This window comes from Chlorocebus sabaeus, chromosome 14, assembly GCF_047675955.1.
Source record: "Chlorocebus sabaeus isolate Y175 chromosome 14, mChlSab1.0.hap1, whole genome shotgun sequence".
NCBI classification, from domain to species: domain Eukaryota; kingdom Metazoa; phylum Chordata; class Mammalia; order Primates; family Cercopithecidae; genus Chlorocebus; species Chlorocebus sabaeus.
The window spans coordinates 84,784,049-84,807,104 of record NC_132917.1 but is presented as its reverse complement, the minus strand read 5'-3'; the positions used below and the strand labels follow the sequence as shown (position 1 = coordinate 84,807,104).

The 23,056-nt window shown below is 36.5% G+C and overlaps 1 protein-coding gene across 1 annotated transcript in view; it reads right to left on the bottom strand.

The window, feature by feature from the left end:
* The window catches only part of DNAH6 (dynein axonemal heavy chain 6), a 313,929-nt gene that overhangs the window by 151,676 nt on the left and 139,197 nt on the right, over positions 1–23,056 (bottom strand). The window contains exons 34-37 of the mRNA XM_007970043.3: positions 11,174–11,729; positions 10,261–10,383; positions 7,255–7,437; positions 6,561–6,704 (exon numbers count right to left, since the gene is read on the bottom strand). Coding sequence (XP_007968234.3) covers positions 6,561–6,704; positions 7,255–7,437; positions 10,261–10,383; positions 11,174–11,729 — 1,006 coding nt within the window. The remainder of the gene's footprint in view (positions 1–6,560; positions 6,705–7,254; positions 7,438–10,260; positions 10,384–11,173; positions 11,730–23,056) is intronic.

The window sequence follows — 23,056 nt, the reverse complement described above, 5'->3', positions numbered from 1 at the left end:
GGACTTTTTTTGGTTGGTAGGCTCTTAATTATTGCCTCAATTTCAGAGCCTGTTATAGGTCTATTCAGGGATTCAACTTCTTCCTGGTTTAGTCTTGGGAGGGTGTATGTGTCCCAGAATTTATCCATTTCTTCTAGATTTTCTAGTTTATTTGCATAGAGGTGTTTATAGTACTCTCTGATAGTAGTTTGTATTTCTGTGGGGTTAGTGGTGATATCCTCTTTATCATTTTTTATTGCATCTATTTGATTCTTCTCTCTTTTCTTCTTTATTAGTCTTGCTAGCAGTCTATCAATTTTGTTGATTTTTTCAAAAAACCAGCTCCTGGATTCATTGATTTTTTGAAGGGTTTATTGTGTCTCTATCTCCTTGAGTTCTGCTCTGATCTTAAGTTATTTCTTGCCTTCTGCTAGCTTTTGAATGCGTTTGCTCTTGCTTTTCTAGCTCTTTTAATTGTGATGTTAGGGTGTCAGTTTTAGATATTTTCTGCTTTCTCTTGTGGGCATTTAGTGCTATAAATTTCCCTCTACACACTGCTTTAAATTGTGTCCCAGAGATTCTGGTATGTTGTGTCTTTGTTCTCACTGGTTTCAAAGAACATCTTTATTTCTGCTTTCATTTTGCTATGTACCCAGTAGTCATCCAGGAGCAGGTTGTTCAGTTTCCATGTAGTTGTGCAGTTTTGAGTGAGTTTCTTAATCCTGAGTTCTAGTTTGATTGCACTGTGGTTTGAGAGACAGTTTGTTGTGATTTCTGTTCTTTTACATTTGCTGAGGAGTGCTTTTCTTCCAACTATGTAGCCAATTTTGGAATAAGTGTGATGTGGTGCTGAGAAGAATGTATATTCTGTTGATTTGGGGTGGAGAGTTCTGTAGATGTCTATTAGGTCCACTTGGTGCAGAGATGAGTTCAATTCCTGGATATCCTTGTTAAGTTTCTGTCTCATTGATCTGTCTAATGTTGACAGTGGGGTGTTAAAGTCTCCCATTATTATTGTGTGGGAGTCTAAGTCTCTTTGTAGGTCTCTAAGGACTTGCTTTATGAATCTGGGTGCTCCTGTATTGGGTGCACGTTTAGGATAGTTAGCTCTTCCTGTTGAATTGATCCCTTTACCATTATGTAATGGTCTTCTTTGTCTCTTTTGATCTTTGTTGGTTTAAAGTCTGTTTTATCAGAGACTAGGATTGCAACCCCCTGCTTTTTTTGTTTTCCATTTGCTTGGTAGATCTTCCTCTATCCCTTTATTTTGAGCCTATGTGTGTCTCTGCATGTGAGATGGGTCTCCTGAATACAGCACACTGATGGGTCTTGACTCTTTATCCAATTTGCCAGTCTGTGTCTTTTAATTGGAGCATTTAGTCCATTTACATTTAAGGTTAATATTGTTATGTGTGAATTTGATCCTGTCATTATGATGTTACCTGGTTATTTTGCTCATTAGTTGATGCAGTTTCTTCCTAGCATCAATGGTTTTTACAATTTGGCATGTTTTTGCAATGGCTGGTACTGGTTGTTCCTTTCCATGTTCAGTGCTTCCTTCAGGAGCTCTTGTAAGGCAGGCCTGGTGGTGACAAAATCTCTAAGCATTTGCTTATCTGTAAAGGATTTTATTTCTCCTTCACTTATGAAGCTTAATTTGGCTGGATATGAAATCCTGGGTTGAAAATTCTTTTCTTTAAGAATGTTGAATATTGGCCCCCACTCTCTTCTGGCTTGTAGAGTTTCTGCCGAGAGATCCGCTGTTAGTCTGATGGGCTTCCCTTTATGGGTAACCCGACTTTTCTCTCTGGCTGCCCTTAAGATTTTTTCCTTCATTTCAACTTTGGTGAATCTGGAATTGCTCTTCTCGAGGAGTATCTTTGTGGTGTTCTCTGTATTTCCTGAATATGAATGTTGGCCTGCCTTGCTAAGTTGGGGAAGTTATCCTGGATTATATCCTGCAGAGTGTTTTCCAACTTGGTTCCATTCTCCCCATCGGCTTCAGGTACATCAATCAGATGTAGATTTGGTCTTTTCACATAGTCCCATATTTCTTGGAGACTTTGTTCATTTCTTTTTACTCTTTTTTCTCTAAACTTCTTTTCTTACTTCATTTCATTTATTTGATCTTCAATCACTGATACCCTTTCTTTCACTTGATCGAATCAGCCGCTGAAGCTTGTGTATGCATCATGTAGTTCTCATGCCATGGTTTTCAGCTCCATCAGGTCATTTAAGGTCTTCTCTATGCTGTTTTTTCTAGTTAGCCATTTGTCTAATCTTTTTTCAAGGTTTTTAGCTTCTTTGCGATGGGTTCGAACATCCTCCTTTAGCTCGGAGAAGTTTGTTATTACCGATCGTCTGAAACTTTCTTCTCTCAACTCATCAAAGTCATTCTCCGTCCAGCTTTGTTCCATTGCTGGAAAGGAGTTGTGTTCCTTTTGAGGAGAAGAGGTGTTTTTAGAATTTTTAGAATTTTCAGCTTTTCTGCTCTTGTTTCTCCCCATCTTTGTGGTTTTATCTACCTTTGGTCTTTGATGATGGTGATGTACAGATGGGGTTTTGATGTGGATATCCTTTCTGTTTGTTTTTTTCCTTCTAACAGTCAGGACCCTCAGCTGCAGGTCTGTTGGAATTTGCTGGAGGTCCACTCTAGACCCTGTTTGACTGGGTATCACCAGCAGAGGCTGGAGAACAGCAAATATTGCAGAATGGGAAATGTTGCTGACTGTTCCTTCCTCTGGAAGCTTCATCTCAGAGGGACACCCAGATGTATGAGGTGTTGGTCAGCCCCTACTGAGAGGTGTCTCCCAGTTAGGCTACTCAGGGGTCAGGGACCCACTTGTGGAGGCAGTCTGTCTGTTCTCAGATCTCAAACTCTGTGCTGGGAGAACCACTACTCTCTTCAAAGCTGTCAGACAGGGACATTTAAGCCTGCAGAAGTTTCTGCTGCTTTTAGTTCAGCTATGACCTGCCCCCAGAGGTGGAGTCTACAGAGGCAGAAAGGCATTCTTGAGCTGCGGTGGGCTCCACCCAGTTAGAGCTTCCTGGCTGCTTTGTTTACCTACTCAAGCCTCAGCAGTGGCGGACGCCCCTCCCCAAGCCTTGCTGCTGTCTTGCAGTTCAGTCTCAGACCGCTGTGCTAGCAGTGGGCGAGGCTCTGTGGGCATAGGACCCTCTGAGCCAGGCGTGGGATATAATCTCTTGGTGCACCGTTTGCTAAGACTGTTGGAAAAGAGCAGTATTAGGGTGGGAGTGTCCTGATTTTCCAGGTACCGTCTGTCACAGCTTCCCTTGGCTAGGAAAAGGAATTACCCAACTCCTTGTGCTTCCTGGGTGAGGCGATGTCCTATCCCGCTCTGTGGGCTGCACCCACTGTCTGACAAGCCCCAGTGAGATGAACCCAGTACCTCAGTTGGAAATGCAGAAATCACCTGTCTTCTGTATCGTTCATGCTGGGAACTGTAGACAGGAGTTGTTCCTATTTGGCTATCTTGGAACCTCCTCAATTCACTCTACTTTCTATTCTATTTTTTTTTAAACCTCAAGGTATAACATAACCTTCTTTGTCAAATATTAAGAGTCTATTTTAGAGAATTTCATATATATAAATATTAATATAACCACCCTAGATTAAAATATAGAACATGTACAGCACCTCAGAAGGCTTCTTTCTTCCACTTCTTTGTCAATATTAGTTTGTCTATTTGATATCCTTTCACCAATGCCACACTCTGAATTGCTGCTGTTTTATTGTCTTGAATTATTCAAGTCATGTAGTTTAAATCCTCCAAATGTGTGTTCCTTCAAGATTATCTCAGTTATTTGACCTTTTTGTATAAATTTTAGAACAAGATTGTCAGATTTCATGGAAAAATTTTGTTGGGGATTTTGGGACTGAAGTTGCCTGGAATCTTCAAAATATTTTGGAAAGAACTGATAACTTAATAAAAGTATCTCAATCCATGAACATAGTATATCTCTTCATTTATACAGATCTTGTAAAATTTCTCTCAACAATGTTTTGTACTTTTCAGCAGAGGTCTTTCACATCATTCATTAATTTTATTCCTAAGTAGTTGGTATTTTGTTACTTTTATAAATGGTATTCTTTTAAATTTTCATTCGTTAACTCTTTGTGTACCTTATATCCAAGGGCCTTACTAATGTACTTATTAATTGTAATCTTTTTTTGTAGATTTTTTAGGATTTTCTACATATTCAGTCATTTTTTTCTGCAAATAATGACTATTTTACTTTTTCCTTTCCAAAGTTTATATGTTTTATTTCTTTTTCTTGCCTTATTGCACTGGTTAGACTCTCCGATACGGTGTTTACTGAAAGTTGTAGTAGAGGATATTTCCTTTTTAAAAACTGGGTTGTGAGCCTTTCACTTGATTTCATGACCAATTAATAGATTGTGACCTTTAACTTTAAAAATACTGGTAGAGAGGGTGAATTAGATATGACTGGAGCAAAATCAAAGGAATAATAAATAGGAAATTTTAATAGCTCATGGAAGAAATAATAAGAATCTGGGTTATCCGAAGGCAGCAAGGATGAAGACAAAAAGACATATTTAAAAAAATACTTAGGTGACAAAATTTATTGGATACTGACATATTATTTAATTTACATTCTATATTCAAATATTGACATTTTTTCCAATAATATAATTTATAGCTATATTTTTCCAAGTCTAAGATCCAATTCAGGATCATGCATTGCATTTAATTATCTCTCTTTAGTCTCCTTTTATTCAGAAAAGTCTCTCAACTTTGTCTCTTATGACATAGATATATTTGAAGAATATAGTCCAGTTTATTTTACAAAATATTCATTGGTTTGGGTTTTCCAGGTGTAACCTCATGATTAGATTCAAGTTATACATTTTTGAAATAAATATCACAGAAGCAAGATTGCGTCTTTCACAGTGCCCCATATTAGGAAGCAGGCACAGGTTTGCCTTGATGTTAGTTAAGTTAAATTGATCATGTAGCTAAGGTGCTGTTTACAAGTTTGTTTTTTTTGCTTTTTTTGTTTTGTTTTGTTTAGTAAATACTTAGAAATTATGTAAGTACTGCTTATCATGAAACCTCTACCCACTAATTTCAGTATTCATTGATGATTCCTGCCTAAATCAATTATTACAATAATGGTTGCAAGGTGATGACTTTCTAACTTTATCCATTATTCCTTCTGCATAGGTTAGTTTGTATTAGCTATAAGAAAGAGTTTTTCTTTCTTCCCTACTTATTTATTTAGTCATGCATATTTTTATTATGAGTATGGATTTTTATTTTTATTTTATTACAGATTTTTATTTTACGAAAAGGGTTATGATCCTATACTATGATTATTGATTTTGATGCTTAAATCTATCCAGTTTTGACCAGTGGAAGTCTCTTCAAACTGCCTTCTGTGTTCTTTTGACATGTCATATCATTCTTTGAGCACTTTTTTACTATGCAACATAAAAGAGTTGTTTTGTATTTTCCCTGATCCAGTCTTGAAATCAACTATTTTACTAAGAATTTCTCATTTTCTTTAGTGGAGGATGACAATAGTATTTAAAAATAAGTATACCAGATATGCTCATTGCTGCTATCAAGGTGTCTTTGTGTCTAGTTCCTTTCAGCACATGGACTAGAAAATTACATGTATATAAAATTTTATATGTATATAAAAATTTATATATATAAAATGGACTAGAAAATTGATGTATACACACATCAATTTTCATACATTTACTTATTTATTTAAAGACAGAGCCTTGCTCTGTTGCTCAGGCTGGAGTGCAGTGGTAAGATCATAGCTCAGTGCAGCCTCAAACTCCTGGGCTCAAGAGATCCTCTTGCCTCAGCCTCCTGAGTAGCTAGAACTACAGGTGTGCACCATTGAGCTTGGATACTAAAATTTTTTTTTGTAGAGACAGGAGTCTTGCTATATTGCACAGGCTAGTCTCAAACTCTTGGCCTCAAGTGGTCCTCCTGCTTTAGCCTCCTAAAATACTGGGATTACAGGTGTGAGCCATGTGCCCAGGCAATTTTCATACAATTACATGTATGTATGTTAACATTTTGAATATCAATGAGTAATGAGACCTGCAATTCCAATCCAATAAAACAGAGTGCATTCTAATTTTTCTCCCTCCATATTTTTAAATCCCATCTCTAACAGTGAGAAATTCATTGCCATTATTCTCAATATATTTACTTATTTAGTCAATCTTAGAATATATACCAAGTACATTCCAGCAAGTCAGAATAGTTAACCAATCACATTGTTATTTTCACGCTGTGAAAAATAAATTTACTGACTAGAATTCAATAGTTGTTTACAGTAGAGAGTTTTCATATACTTACACATCTTACTTTTTAAATATGACTAGGAGAGGGCTCCTGACTTAAAAAATATGATAAATGTTATCTATGGTTAGAAAAACATGAATACTTTTAGGAACCAGCTTAGTGTATAAGTTATATTTTCAATAGAACTAAAGCTTTTAAAGTTTTAATCTTAAAATTTAATTTTAATGATTCAGAATTATTATGCTAAAATGTAAATTATTTGGTTCTTACCCTGGCATCAGGATTATCATCAAATTGTGTTCTAATAAATGTATCAAAAGAATCCCAATAGTTTTCGGTTAGGTTTCCACCCAAAGACCACAAATAACAGAATACAAAAGTCTGACATAGTATAGTGTTCAGTTTTGTTTGTTCCTGAAAGAATAAAGAGAAACAGACTTAATATTTTATATATAAACATAAAAAGAATCCTAAGCTGCAAAGTGTGAAGGTATTTTTCTTTCATTTAGACTAACACATTTTTAAATGGGCACAGTGTATGTTTCTTACACTTTATGCAATGGTTCACAGAGTAGTGTTTTCTTATAGTTATATATTATAATCACTGATGAGAAAATGAATGAGAAGGAATATGTAGGGAAAAAAAGTCCAAGTTTGTCTTTCAACTGATTATTATAATTTTTTAAATACCTGCATGAAGGTATGTAAGCAGATTGAGAATATCTTGTATTGGGAATATGTTGTAGACTGTAAGAGAATTCAAAATTGAGTAGAGGAATAAACTATACATGCTAACATTCCTTGTAGCTTTGAGATTCTATGAATGTAATCATAGCTATTAGTCCCCTGAAAAATTAACTTAAAAATCAAATGGTTATATTTTAGAATGGAGTCATTTCTTTGCAAGGAATTTATACAATAATTAATTTTTCTAGCTTCATAGCAGTAAGAAAACTCTTCATACCATTGCCAAGTTAACTCCATCTTTCCCAAGTATCAAGGACTCCAATAAGCAACACAGTGTAGTAACTTTGCTGATGTCCACTTGTGGAATTGCTTGGCTGCACTTTTTATTGATAAAATGTAAACCTTCATCAACATAACGTTGGAAAAGATTTAATATATATTCTTGGGTTTCCTCATTCAGCTGAAAATGAAACAAATGATAGTTTAGCAAGACCTGATAAATACATAATTCAGTTTAGAATTGGGTTGGTTAAAATCTGGATATTTCTATATATTCAGTGATCTTTAGACCAAAGGCTATAACTATCACAACATATTAAACAAATTAAATTTTAAGGAAACCTTTTATGACTGGGAAGGGATACATGGGGGAAATTATGGGTAGTTGATTGCATTCTATTTCTTGGTCTGGCAATGGGTTCAGAGGTGTTAATTTCATAATTATTTCTTAAGCTGCCAATACAAAAAATATTTAAAAGTGAATTCAATCCCTCTCACTACTCTTATTCAACTTTGTCCTGAAGTCCTAGCTAATGCAATAGGACAATAAAAGGAAATAAAAGGTATACAGATTGGGAAGGAAGAAGTAAAACTATCTTTGTTCACAAATAACATAATTGTCTATGTGGAAAATCTACCTAAATTGACAAAACAAAACAAATGAAACTGGAACTCATAGGTAATTATGGTAAAGTTGCAGGATATGAGGTTAACATATACAAGTCATTTTCTTATACACCAGCAAGGAGCAATTGAAATTTGAAATTAAAAATACAATACAATTTACATTGGTGCCAAAAATAAATTAATTATAAATATATCAAAATATGTACTAGATCTATATAAGACAAGCTATAATACTCTGATGAAAGAAGCTAAAGAACTACTAAATAAATAGAAATACCACATTCATGGGTAGGAAGACTAAATAGTCTTACGATGTCAATTTCTCCGATGTTATCTATAAATTCAACAAAATCTCAGTCAAAATTCCAGCAAGTTACTTTGTGGATTAATTGACAAACTGATTCTAAAGTTTATATGGAAAGGCAAAAGACCCAGAATAACCAACACAACAATGAAGAAAAAGAACAAAGTTGAAAAACTGACACTACCCAACTTCAAGACTTACTATACAGCTGCAGTAATCAAGACAGTGGGTTATTGGTGAAAGAATGGAAAAGTAGATCAATGGAACAGAATGGAGAGCACAGAAATAGACCTACATAAATACAATCAATTGATTTTTAACAAAAAAGCAAAGGCAATCCGATGGAGAAAGGACAGTCTTTTCAACAAATGGTGCTGGAACAACTGGATATACACATGCAAAAACAATGAATTTAGACACAGACCTTATACCCTTCCTAAAAATGAACTGAAAATGGATTATAAATGCAAAACACAAAATATGAAGTTTTTAGAAGATAACAGGAGAAAATCTACATGACTTTGGGCTTGGTGATGACTTCTTAGGTATGACACCAAAGGCATCATCCATGAGGGAACAAACTGGTAAGTTGAATTTCATTAAAATTAACTTCTACTCTGGGAAACACACTGTTATGAGAATAGAAGATGAAATATTTATACAATGTGAAGATTGTAAAAAAAAAATCCAATGCTAAAAAGAAATAAGTTACCAAACCACAGAAAGACATGGAAGTACCTTAAATGAATATTACCAAGTAAAAAGAAGCCAGTCTGAAAAGGCTATGTACTATACGATTTCAACTGTATGACATTCTAGAAAAGGTAAAACTACAGAGATAGTAAAAGGATCAGTGGTTGCAGGGGTTAAGGGATGGGAGGAGGGATGATATTCAGAAGGTAGATCTCAGAGGATTTTTGGAGCAATGAAACTATTCTGCCTGATACTATAATGGTGGAAACATGACACTGTGCATTTTTCAAAACCCATAAATTGTACACAAAGAGTGAACTCTAACACAAAGTATGCACTTTGGTTAATAATAATGTACGAATACTGGTTCACCATTTATGCAGTGTTAATAATAGGCGAAACTGTTTGGGGGTGAGGGAATACATGGGAACCCTCATTTCTGTTCAATTTTTCTATAAACTTAAAACTGCCCTAGAATAAAAATGTCTGCTAATTTTAAAAAAGTGAATTCAGAAAAGTTAAAAGTCTTAAGGTAGCCAATGATAAACTCCCAATTCTGAGAATTACTGTCTTTAATGAGGTACTCTGAGACTAGACCATAATATTCTTAAAATGTTCATGCAAAGAAAGGAGGAAAACAATAGTTTTCTGGCTTATCTTTGGAGGGGGAGAGGCAGAGACGAAGATGGCTTATTTGGAGTAGGTGATGAGATGTGGGGGAAACATCTCAAAGGACTACTTCAGCTAAGCTAAAGAGAAAAATTCTGTGTTAGAATGGAGAAGCTACAGAAAGTAGTATGAAACTGATTTGTTTTGAATAACAATGTATAAGCTTTTCTTCAATTTGGGTGGAATTGTACCTCTGAGGTTAGAATGTGTCTTAGGTCTTGCACCTACAATTGGGGTAGGATGTAAATGGGTTTTCTTTTATCTTTGGCTGTCATAGGTGTTAGGGGCTCTGAAAATCCAAAAACAATGACAGTTAGGGTCTAGACTTAAATATTCTTTTTCTTCCTTTTGGTTCTGTTTTATTACTCCCAAGCTTTCTGCAAAGTCTCAATGCCTCAGGCTGTTGTAGTTGTGTTTTTAGGGACTCACAAAAGTGGCTTGTGTTTCAGTCTGGGGAGAAGCCAGACAGAATAGGCAGGAGGAAGTGTGAGTAGGCTGGCTGGCAGGCTGGGGTAACAAGAAATGAGGACAGATTTGGGGAGTATATAAACATTCCTGGAGGATTCTAGGAATCCATAGGGAGGACTAGGTAAAATAATGAAGTCCCCTCAATCAAGGACCACGAGTCCTTAACATATTGTTATTTGTGCACTAGAAGGCAACGTGAGTCCTGACAGATGGAGATATTGGGGAATATCTGATTGCACTTACATTTTTAGAAATACCCTTCATCCAAGTTTTAACATAAGGCATCCATTTCAGTTCTTCAGGATCCACAAACACCATTCCACATCGACTGACAGTTGCAGGGGAGGCAACCCGCAGATCTTGCACCTAAAGTTGAAGAAAGTTGAGCAGGAAACCGCTAATATGATACTTCCTTATTTCTCCAACTTCAGTGTTCACACTTATAAAATGATTCACACTTTTGAAGTCTAACTTAACATTGAAAGGCTTTGTGTGGAAGAGAGTGGGAGAGCAATAAGTAATTAGAAATGCAAGAACAAAGTTAAATGAGTATAAGGCGAAAAAATTTCCACAAGTACAGGAGGATACTGTCAAATTCTATGGGCAGGGCTATTTTTTCTTTCTTCTCTTTGCTTTTCTCTTTTCTCCTTTTCATTCTTGTATTAGAATCCCTAGCACATAGTAGGCATTCAATCAGTATTTGATGAATGAATAGAACACAGGTGGCATCCTTCATAATGTTTGTAGCTGTACTTGGTTCACATTCCTATCCCAATCCCTCATCAAATATTCATATCACAGTGGGATAATTTATTCTTATTAAATATAATAATTTTTAAATTTAAAATGCATTTCAAATGATACAAAGTGAATTTAAAATGCATTTCAAATGACACAAAGTGCTATCTCTCTCTCTTTCTTCCTCTCTCTCCCTCTCTCAGGGAAGCCAGAATTTATTGTACTTCCTATTTATAGAGACAAGAACATTGAGACTTTGACTGTCAATCTATTACAAAAGGATAATTTAATAAGTAAGTAAACAGAACATAATAATAGACATTATAGATAGTAAAGGCTACATCAGTGTGACAAAAAATGTAATGATGGTATGCCAATTTAATGAATGATTTCACTCCACAGTAATGTGTACACTTACCTCAAAAAGCATGTGAATTTGAGGTGTGAGTTTAATCCTCTCACTGTTAGCCAGGCAAAGCATCTTGTTATCATCCAGCACTGTATTCATGTTTTCAATCCAAAGAGCATCTACTGGCCCATCACTGATGATCCATTTATGGTCTTCTGAAGTATCATTCACAGCTGCTCGGACACTTAGTGCCATCAAACCATCTTTCCATTCCAAGGTTAAGTTATTAACCTCTCCATATAATTCGCCCATGGTAATTGATTTAGGGTTGAGAACATATGTTTTAACTGCTTGGTAAAAGGGATTTTCTATCCCAAGTTTTTGTAAATTCCCTAAAGTTTCTGCTAGTATTCGGTAAACTGTGGTCTTGCCACCTCCTGTTGGTCCAACTAACATAACACCATGCCTTACTAGCATTGTTTCATAAAACTGTATCACCTTTCTAACCATACACATCTCAGGCTGAAGATTTTGTCCATTCATGACATCCACAATTGTTGACTGTAAAATACCATAGTCATGTTCTGGAATTTGGACTCCAGGAAAAAGGTCAGATATGATTCCACTGTCAAAATAAAAATAAAATCAATTAGGAACAACTGGTCATTGATTTTTCCCATATTTGTTACAATCAATGAAATATTATGAGTCTTATTGTTTCTCATTGATCTTTCCCTTCTGAACATGTACAGTATTAGTTTGTCCTACATGCTGTACCAGAATCTATCATTTCTCTGATATCATGTATGATTTTGTTTGTTTCCTGTATAGTAGACCAATGTTCATAAGTATATTAGGAGCTTCTTGGGAGTAAGCAATATCTTTTGTGTTTCTTTCTGTATTTCTCACAGTACATGGCACAGTACCAAGCATATAGAAGGTGATGAACTTATTTTTAATTATTTAAAAAATTATAAAATATCTCACTTAAAAATTTAAAATTATTTTAAAATTATATTTAAAATTATATTTATAGCTCAAATTTTCCTAAAATCACTTACATATGCTCATAACTGTATGTGGCTATTCAGAAAAATAAGATGAATATGGAATTAAAATTAGTATTATGCAAGAAGGAAGGAAGGAAAAATGTGACTGTTTCTATAGGAAACAGTTGATATGAGATGTTTCTATGGGAAAAAAGAAGCTAAATCTTTACTTCACATTATATACACAAATATATCTGTGATACAGTTAAAACCTTACATAAAGTGACCAAAGTACTAGAAGAAAGTATAAGAACTAGATTTTGCAACATTGTGGTAAGGCGGTCTTTCTAAGAAAGGCAGGATATCTACAACTGTAAAAAGAAGTTGACAGAGTGAAAAAAGAAAAACAAACAGACAAAAATCAAACTTCTGTGAGATAAAAGGCTTTATATACAAACCTAAAGCATGAATGAGAGACTTAGAAAAACATTTCCAATGTTTATATCAGATAAAGGTTATGTGTTTCTATAAATCAGTTAGTAAGAGTACAATAGGAACATGCTTCAATAATAATAATTATAAACAAATAATGAACATAGGAAATGATACCCAATGACTCTAATAGTTACAGAAATGAATATTAAAATAGGCTACTACATTTGGCCTCTCTTTAAAACACTTACGGGGAAATAGGCACCTTCATAAAACCACTTATGTAAATGTAAAAGGGTAACTCATCTTTGGAGGACAATTTGATTGAATCTATTTAAATAAAAAATGTGCAAACCCTATGACCTAGGAAACTTACTTCCAGGAATCTCCCTTGTAGAAATATCATACCTGTGCAAAGATATATGTATAGGAATGTTCATTATTAGCATAGAAAACAATTAGGAAAAAATCTAAATGTCCATATATAAGACCTTTCACATTAAAATAGTTCTATAGGTTTATTATGTCTCAAAGTACTATCTTACATAATAGCAGTCTAGCAGCAGTACAAAAAAATAGACTCATGCATATATACTAACATGAAAAAGATGCTTAAGATATGTAACTAATTGAAAAAGCAACAGCTGTAAAAATAGAAATGTATTAAAGGTAATACATGAAAATGTCAACCAACTTATTTCTCCGGAAAGATGGAACAGACTTATTTTTCCCTATTCCTTCCATTAAGTACAACTAAAATCCCTGTACATTAAGTAAAATAAATGAAAGAAGACTCTGAAAGGTAGAGAAAAGGCAGACTGGCTAGGTACTTAAGATGCAAGCAATAACAGTGTCGAGTCTCTTGTGTCTTTTTGTCTTTTATATCCTGGCAATCCAGAAATGCCAATGGGCACAGATTTTTTAAAAAAGCCCTAGGAAAAGCTTACCGCCTTTATCCAAAGGACCAGGAAAGGGGCAGCCCAGCAAGACAGAAAACTTTTAGGCAGTAACTGCTCTACTCTAACCAAACACCACTGAAAACTCCTGAGGTATTTATTCCTACCCACACCAGCAGATACTGAGTACGGAGCCCAGACTTCCACTCTAGCTAGGGTGTAACAAGTCTCCTGAAATTCCTCTCCTCATTCCCCCATGGTGTCAGAGAAGGCCATATAGGGATGTACTTTCATCCTCACTGGGAAGTAATGATACTCCCTTTGGTATTAGTGGAGACCATATGGGAAGCCTGGACTTCCAGCCCTCCCCAGGAATAATGAAGCACCCCTTCCTCTCTCTGATGGGTGGCATCAGAGGAGGCTCAGTGGAGAGTTAGGACTTTTACCACTGTCCAGGGGTAACAAAGCTGTCTTCCCTGTGGCATCAGTGGAGGTTACGTGGGGAGCAGTAATGAGGTATTTCTACTCTTCTATCCAGGACAATATCACTGGAGGACTGCCAGGGAGCTGGAACTCCCACCCCTACACAGCAGAAATGACTGCTCCCACCAGACACCAATAAAACTTGAATTCTATCCCCACCTGGCAGTAACAAAGTTGCATTTCTAATTTCTCTTGCTGGTGTGGCATCAGGAAAAGCCAGCTAAAACAAGTTTAGAGAAGATCTAGAGTCTCATAACATAATATCTCAGATAAGTAGGTTTCAATAAAAATCATTCATCATATCAAAAGCCAGAAAGATCTCAAACTGAACTAAGAGAGACAATCAATAGATGCTAACACTGAGATAAGAGAGATGTTAAAACTGTCTGACAAATGTATTTTATTTCTTAAGGGATACGGTCTCACTATACTGCCCAGGCTGGCCTTGAACTCCTGGGCTCCAACCATCTTCCTGCCTCAGCCTTCTGACTAGCCAGGACTATAGGTGCATGTGACTACACACAGGTGAGATCATTATCTTAAAACAGACATCATGAAAATGTTTTAAGAATCCATTATGAACACATTAGAAACAAAAGAATATAAGGACATCTCAGCCAAAAAAAAGAAAGAAAAAAGAATATACAAAGAACCTGTGAGAAATTTTAGAACTGTTCCCCTTCCTGAGTCCAAGTGATCTCATTGCTCAGTTCCCACCTATGAGTGAGACCATGCGGTGTTTGGTTTTCTGTTCTTGCGATAGTTTGCTGAGAATGATGGTTTCCAGCTGCATCCATGTCCCTACAAAGGACACAAACTCATCCTTTTTTATGGCTGCATAGTATTCCATGGTGTATATGTGCCACATTTTCTTAATCCAGTCTGTCACTGATGGACATTTGGGTTGATTTCAAGTCTTTGCTATTGTGAATAGTGCCGCAATAAACATACGTGTGCATGTGTCTTTATAGCAGCATGATTTATAATCCTTTGGGTATATACCCAGTAATGGGATGGCTGGGTCATATGGGGCCTATCATGGGGAGGGGGGAGGGGGGAAGGATTGCATTGGGAGTTATGCCTGATGTAAATGACGAGTTGATGGGTGCTGACGAGTTGATGGGTGCAGCACGCCAACATGGCACAATTATACATATGTAACAAACTTGCACGTTATGCACATGTACCCTAGAACTTAAAGTATAATAATAATAATAATAAAAAGAAAAAAAAAGAAATTTTAGAACTGAAAAAATACAATAAAAAATCAACAGATGGGTTCAAGAGCAAAATGGAAGGGATAGAGGAAAGAACTAGTAAACTGCAAGACAGAATAATAGAAGTTACCCAATCTGAACAAGACAGAGAAAATTGTCTGAAAAAAAAATGAGCAGCCCTTGGAGACCTATGGAAATATAACAAAAGATCTAAGATTTGTGTCATTGGAGTCTCAAACGATGGGGAAAGATGAAAGAGCTGAAGAAGTATTCAGAGAAATAATGACTGAAAATGTCACACATTTGCCAAAAAGCACGAACCTACAGATTTAAGACGTTGATCAAATCTCAAACAGAATAAACCCGAAGAAATCCATATGAAGAAACAACATAGTCAAACTTCTAAACACGGAAGACAATGAAAACAATCTTAGCAGCAGCCAGAAGAAAAAAAAGAAATGACACCTTACCAACAGGGAAAAAAAACCCACACAGAATAACAGCAAAATTCTCATCTGAGACCATGGAGGCTGACAGGAAGTGGTACATCTTTTTAAAAAAATGTTTTATTTTCAGTTCTGGGGGGTACATGTGCAGGATGTGCAGGTTTGTTACATAGGTAAATGTGTGCCATGGTGGTTTGCTGCACCTATCAATCCATCATTTTTCAGCTCCCACTTATAAGAAAGAACATGTGGTGTTTGGTTTTCTGTTCCTACATTAGTTTGCTGAGTTTATGGTGTCCAGTTTCATCCATGTCCCTGTAAAGGACATGATCTCATTCCTTTTAATGGCTACATAGAATTTCATGGGGTACATGGGAAGTATATGGTACAACAGCTTTCAAGTACTGAAACACCGGTCACTCCAGAATCTTATACTCAGGGAAAATATCCCTCTAGAATGAAGGGAAATAAAGACATTCTCAGATAAAGGAAAAGGAAATGAATTTGTAGCCAGCAGATCTACCATGAAGAATGGCTAAAGGGAATTTCCCTAAGCAAAAAGAAACGATGAAAAGAAGCAAACTTGGAGCACCAGAAAGGAAGAAAGAACACGATAAATAAAAATATGAGGTCCTATTATGAACATGTTATTACCATTCATTGTGAAAAGTAATTGTATATTTATATATAAGCATCCTTCAGAGATGCTGTGGGTTCAGTTTCAGAGCACTACAATAAAGTGAATATAGCAATAAAGCAACTCATTTTTTGGTTTCTCAGTGCATATAAAATTTATTGCTATGCTATACTGTAGTCATTTAAGCATGCAATAGCATTATGTCTAAAAAATGTACATACCTTTATTTAAAAATGCTTTATTGCTAAAAAAGGCTAATGACCATCTGAGCTGTCAGCAAGTTATAATCTTTTTGCTGGCAGAAGGTCTTACCTCAATGTTGATAGCTGCTGACTGAGCAGGATGGTAGTTGCTGAAGGCTGGAGTGACTGTGGCAATTTCTTAAAATAAGACAGCAATAATGTTTGCCATGTTCATTGACTCTTTTGTGAAAGATATCTATGTGCTTGTGATGCTGTTTGATAGCATTTTACTCACAGCAAAACTTCTTTCAAAGTTGAAGTCAGTTCTCTCAAACCCTTCCACTGCTTTATCAACTATATTTATGTAATAGTCTGAGTCTTTTGTTGTCATTTCAACAACATTTACAGCATCTTCACCAGGAATAGATCCCATCTCAGGAAACTACTTTCTTTGCTAATCCATAAGAAGCAACTCCTCATCCATTCACGTTTGATCATGAGATTGCAGCAATTCAGTCACATCTTCAGGCTCCACTTCTAATTCTAGTTCTCTTGCTGTTTCCACCACATCTGTAGTTACTTCCTTCACTGAGGTCTTAAACCTCTCAAAGTCATCGATGAGGGTTGGAATCAACTGTTTCCAAACTCCTGTTAATGTTGACATTCTGTCTTACCATGAATCATGAATGTTCTTAATGACATCTAGAATGATGAATCCTTTTCAGAAGGTTTTAAAATTAACTTTGCCTGGATCCATCAGAGAAATCACTATCTATGGCAGATAGAGCATCACAAAATATGTTTCTTAAATAATAAGACTTGAAAGTTGAAAGTACTCCTTGATCCATGGGCTACAGAATGGATGTTGTGTTAGCAGGCATGAAAACAACATTCATCTCCTTGTACATCTCCCTCAGAGACCTTGAGTGACCAGGTGCATTGCCAATGAGCAGCAATATTTGAAAAGGAGTCTTTTTTTCTGAGCAGTAACTCTCAATGGTTATTTAGCCCTTTTCTCATTTAGAACAAAAAAGGGCAGCTCACTGCCAGTGCTCATTTAATTTTACATAAACATGCTCTGTGAGGCTGAAAGAAATCTGACTGCTTTTCAGTGTGAAAATAAAATGTAAAAACTGTTCTTGGAGTTATTTCTCAACAGAACTAACATTAGAATCATCCAAATCATCAGAGTCATCTATTTTGGAAAAATCAGATTCATCAAATGAATCTTGGGCCAACGACTATTAAAAAAACAATGTTAACATCATGCACAGGAATGTTATGCTTTCTAGGATTTGACATTTTCAGTGATCAAGAATTACTATGTTTTGTAAGTGGAAATACCACTACTAAAAACAGAATGCTATAGAATGATGCCTTTTGTTTCCAAAGTCAGTATACTACAGCAATGTGAAAATAAAAATAAAAGTGAGATAATTCCTGACAAAGTTATCTCGGGTTAAATTCTGCAGCCACAAGTACAAATTCTGCGCTGCCAATGAGTACTCTCAGGGCAAACGGGAAAAGGGTTAAAATATTCAGTAAACCATTCTCTAAACAGACATGCTGTCATCCAGGCCCTGTTGTTTCATTTTTAGAGCACAGGCAGAGTAGATTTCGTGTAATTCTTAAGGGCCCTAGGGTTTTTGGAGTGGTAAATGAGCATCGGCTTTAACTTAAAACCACCAGTTGCTTTAGCCTCTAACTAGAGTAAGCCTGGCCTTTAAAGCTTTGAAGCCAGGCGTTGGTTTCTCCTTTTTCACTATGAAAGTCCTATATGGCATCATCTTCTAATAGAAGACTGTTTTATCTACATTAAAAATCTGTTGCTTAGTGTAGCCACCTTCATCAGTGTTCTTAGCTCTGGATAACTTACTGCAGTCTCTACATCAGCATTTGCTAGTTTACCTTGTACCTTATATGTTATGGAAATAACTTCTTTGCTTCAACTTCATGAAGGAAACTTCATGAAGCTAGCTAGAAAAATAAGTTTGAAGCTAGCTACTTCACCAGGAGTAGATCCCATCGCAGGAAACTACTTTTGGTTGGGTACGGTGGCTCACATCTGTAATTCCAGCACTTTGGTAGGCTGAGGCGGGCTAATCACTTGAGGCCAGGAGTTCAAGACCAGCCTGGCCAACAGGGTGAAATTCTTCCTCTACCAAAAATACAAAATTAGCCAGGGGTGGTGGCGTGCGCCTGTTAGTCCCAGCTACTTGGGAGGTTGAGGCAGGAGAATTGCTTGAACCTGGGAGGCAGAGGTTGCAGTGAGCCAAAATTGTGTCACTGCACTCCAGCCTGGTGACAGAGTGAGACTGTCTCAAAGCAAAGAAACAAACAAACAAAGAATGACTTTCTTTGCTAATCCATAAGAAGCATCTCCTCATCCATGCAGGTTTTATTATGAGATTGCAGCAATTCAGTCACATGTCTGCTAGCTTCGAACTTTTCTTCTGCAGCTTCCTCACCACTTTTTCTCCCTTTATAGAATTGAAGAGAGTTAGGGCCTTGATTAGGCTTTGGCTTAATGGAATGTTGTGGCTGGTTTAATCTTTTATCCAGACCACTAAAACTTTCTCCTTATCAGTAGTAAGGTTACTTTATGTTTCTTATCAGTCATGTATTCACTGGAGTAGCACTTTTAATTTCTTTCAATATCTTTTCCTTTGCATTCACAATTAGGCTATTTGGCACAAGAGGCCTAGCTTTCAGCCTATCTTGGCTTTAGACATGTCTTCCTCACTAAGTTTAATCGTTTCCAGCTTTTGATTTAAGGTGAGAGGTGTGTGACTCTTCCTTTCATCTGAACACTAGTGACCCTTGTAGGGTCATTAGTTGGCCTAATTTCAATATTATTGTGTCTCAGAGAAGAGGGAGGCCCAAGGAGAAGGAGAGAGATGGCAGAACTGCTGTCTGTGGAGCAGAGCACACACATTTATCAGTTAAGTTTGCTGTCATGTATGGGTGCAGTTTGTGGTGCTCCCAGAACAACTGCAATAGTAACATCAAAGATCACTGATCACAGATCACCATAACAGATATAATAATAAAAAAGTTTGAAATATTGTGAGAATTACTAAAATTACCACATATACACGTGGTAAATACAAACTGTCGGAAAAATTGTGCTGATAAACTTGCTTGATGAAGGGTTACTACAAACCTTCAGTTTATAAAATACATGACATCTGCGAATTGCAATAAAATGAAGTGAAATAAAATGAGGTATGCCTGTAGATACCTCTGCCCTCAACACTGGAGACACAGACAGTCACATACACAGGATCACAACAAACTAGTATAGAAGCCAGTGCCAGGGTAGGAAAATGTCAGCTGTAATTGATACATTGCTTTAGGCTAGATGTGGAGATGTCTGGGGCATCCAGTCATGGGGTGGAGGGGCACATCTTTTGTGAATTTTACCTCTAGGAGCTCAACCAGGTTCTTGGAGTAAATATCTGAGAGAAATCCCATCATGTGAAAATTTTTGCAATCTATGCATCTGGCAGAGGTCTAATATCCAGCATCTATAAGGAACTTAAACAAATTTATAAGAAAAAACAAACAGCCCCATTAAAAAGTGGGCAAAGTACATGAACAGGCACTTCTCAAAAGACAACACACATGCAGCCAACAAACATGAAAAAAAACTCAACATTACTGATCAATAGAGAAACGCAAATCAAAATCACAATGTGATACCATCTCATGCCAGTTAGAATGGCTATTATTATTATTATTATTTTTTGAGATGGAGTTTCACTTTTGTTGTCCAGGCTGGAGTGCAATGGCACAATCTCGGCTTACTGCAACCTCCACCTCCTGGGTTCAAGTGATTCTCCTGCCTCAGCCTCCCAAGTAGCTGGGATTACAGGCATGTGCCACCATGCCCAGCTAATTTTATATTTTTAGTAGAGACAGGATTTCATCATATTGGTCAGGCTGGTCTCAAACTCTTGACCTTAGATGATCAACCTGCCTTGTCCTCCCAAAGTTGTTGGGATTACCGGTGTGAGCCACCACGCCCAGCCTAGAATGGCTATTACTAAAAAGTCGAAAAACAACAGATGTTGGTGAGGTTGTGGAGAAAAAAGAATGCTTTTACACTGTTGGTGGGAGTGTAAATTAGTTCAACCACTGTGGAAAGCAGTTTAGTGATTCCCCAAAGAGCTAAAAACAGAACTACCATTTGACCCAGCAATCCCATTACTGGGTATACACTTAAAAAAATATAAGTCATTCTGTTATAAAGACACATACATGTGTATGTTCATTGCAGCATTATTATAAATAGCAAAGACATGTAACCAACTTAAAAACCCATCAATGAGAGACTGGATAAAGAAAATGTGGTACACATGCACCTTGGAATACTATGCAGCCATAAAGAGGAAAGAGATTATATCCTTTGCAGGAACATGGATGGAGCTGGAGGCCATTATCCTTAGCAAACTAATGCAGGAACAGAACACCAAATACTGTATGCTCTCACTTATAAGTAGGAGCTAAATGATGAGAACACATGGACACATGGTGGGGAACAACACACACCAGAGCCTGTCAGAGGGTGGGGAGTGGGAGGAGGGAGAGGGTCAGGAAAAATAGCTAATGGATGCTGGGCTGAATGCCTGCCTGAATGCTGGGTGAATGCCTGTGCAGCAAACCACCATGGCACATGTTTACCTACCGAACACACCTGCACATCCTGCACATGTACCCTGGACCTTAAAATAAAAGTTGGAAATGAAAAAAAAAAATCACAATTTGGAAAAAAAAAAAAAAAAGAAATCTCTTCATGCTTCTGGCATGGGAGGGGAAAAGAAACCATTATGAAATAGGCTGGAGCACCCTGCTTTTCCTAATAAGAAGAAGCCAGGATAATTAATCAGAGCCTAACCTGCTAGAGTTTTGTCAGGGCCTAACAGACCTGGGGGAAGGGAAACATCAGCTCCAGCTGGCTCTAGCCTTTCACTGAGAGAAGGGAATTACCCAACTCTAGGCCACTGTAGTCACCCTGTACCACCTAACAGGTGGAGAAAAAAAGTGAGAAACACTTATGAAGCTTACAGTTGTCATAGGCTCATTAAAAGACTGAGTCCTAATCCTAGGACAATAGAACACTTTCCCTCCTGCTGCACCTTACCCTACATTACTTATAGCCAATTTACTTTTGGCCCAGTTCTTTTTATTTTCTAAACCTATATCATGTTCAGCCATCAAGAAAATAGTATGAGGTATAATAAAAGGCAACCCCTCCCCACCATTTGAAAAGACAGAGCAAGCAGTAGAACCAGACATGGGAGGGATGCTGAAATTACTGGACAGGGATTTAGAACAGTGATGATGAATACGTGAAAGGCTCTAATGGATAAAATAGACAGCATGCAGAAACAGCTGGGCAATGTAAGCAGAGATATGGAAAACCAAAGAAAGAAGCAAAAAGAAATGCATTATCAAAACCAGCACACTATAATAGAGATGAAGAATGCCTTTGATAGGCTTATTAGTAGATTGGACACAGCTGAGGAAAGTACCTCTGAGCTTGAGGGTACCTCAATAGAAACCTCTGAAACTGAAAAGTAAAGAGAATAAAGACTGGAAAAGCAACATAATACCCAAGAACCATGGTACAACTACAAAAGGAGTACCACGTGTGCAATAGGAATACCAGAGGGTAAGAGAGGGAGAAAAGAACAGAAGAAATATTTGAAAGAATAATAACAGAATTTCCCCAAATTAATGTCACCCACCAAACCTTAGATCCAGGAAACTCAGAAAACACTAAGCAGGATAAATACCTAAAAATTATACCGAGGCAGGTCATTTTAAAAACACAGAAAATTAAAGAAAAAATATAGAAAGAAGCCAGAAGGAAAAAAAAAAAAAACAAACACTTTACCTATAGATGAGCAAAGATAAGAATTTCATTTGACTTTTCCTCAGAAACTATGCAAGCAAGAAGAGAGTGGAGTGAAACATATGAGGAAAATCCCACCAACCTAGAATTCTGTACCCTGTGAAATTATCCTTCAAAAGTGAAGGAGAAATAAAGACTTTCTCAGACAAATAAATATTGAGAAAATTTGTTGCCAGTAGCCCTGCCTTGCAAGAAATATTAAAAGAAGTTCTTTAGAGAGACGAAAAATAACATAGGTCAGAAACTCTGATCTACCTAAAGGAAGAGCATGGAAGATGGAATAATTGAAGGTAAAATGAAAATTTTTATTTTTCTTTGTCTTAGTTGATCTAACAGATAACAGTTTGTTCTAAATAGTTATAGCAACAATGTATTTGATTATGTATGCCTATGTATATATTATATATGTGCTTATGTATGTTCATATATAAGTAAAATGAATGACAGCAATGACACAAGGGATGGAAGGGAGGAATTAGGATAGAAGGGAGAAATAGAATTGTTATTATAAGGTACTAACACTTCTCATGAAATGGTATTGTGTTAATTGAAAGTGGGCTTAGATTATTTGTAAATGTATATTGCAAAATCTAGGGCAACCACTGAAAAAAGTCAAAATTAAAAAAAAGGAAAAAAAGAAAAAGAAATGGTGTAAATGTGGTATTAAGAAGTCTGGAGAGGGATAGCAGAATACATAAATAAAAGAGTTAGAAAATGATTGTCTTTGGGAAGTTGGAGTTGGTGAAAGACTGG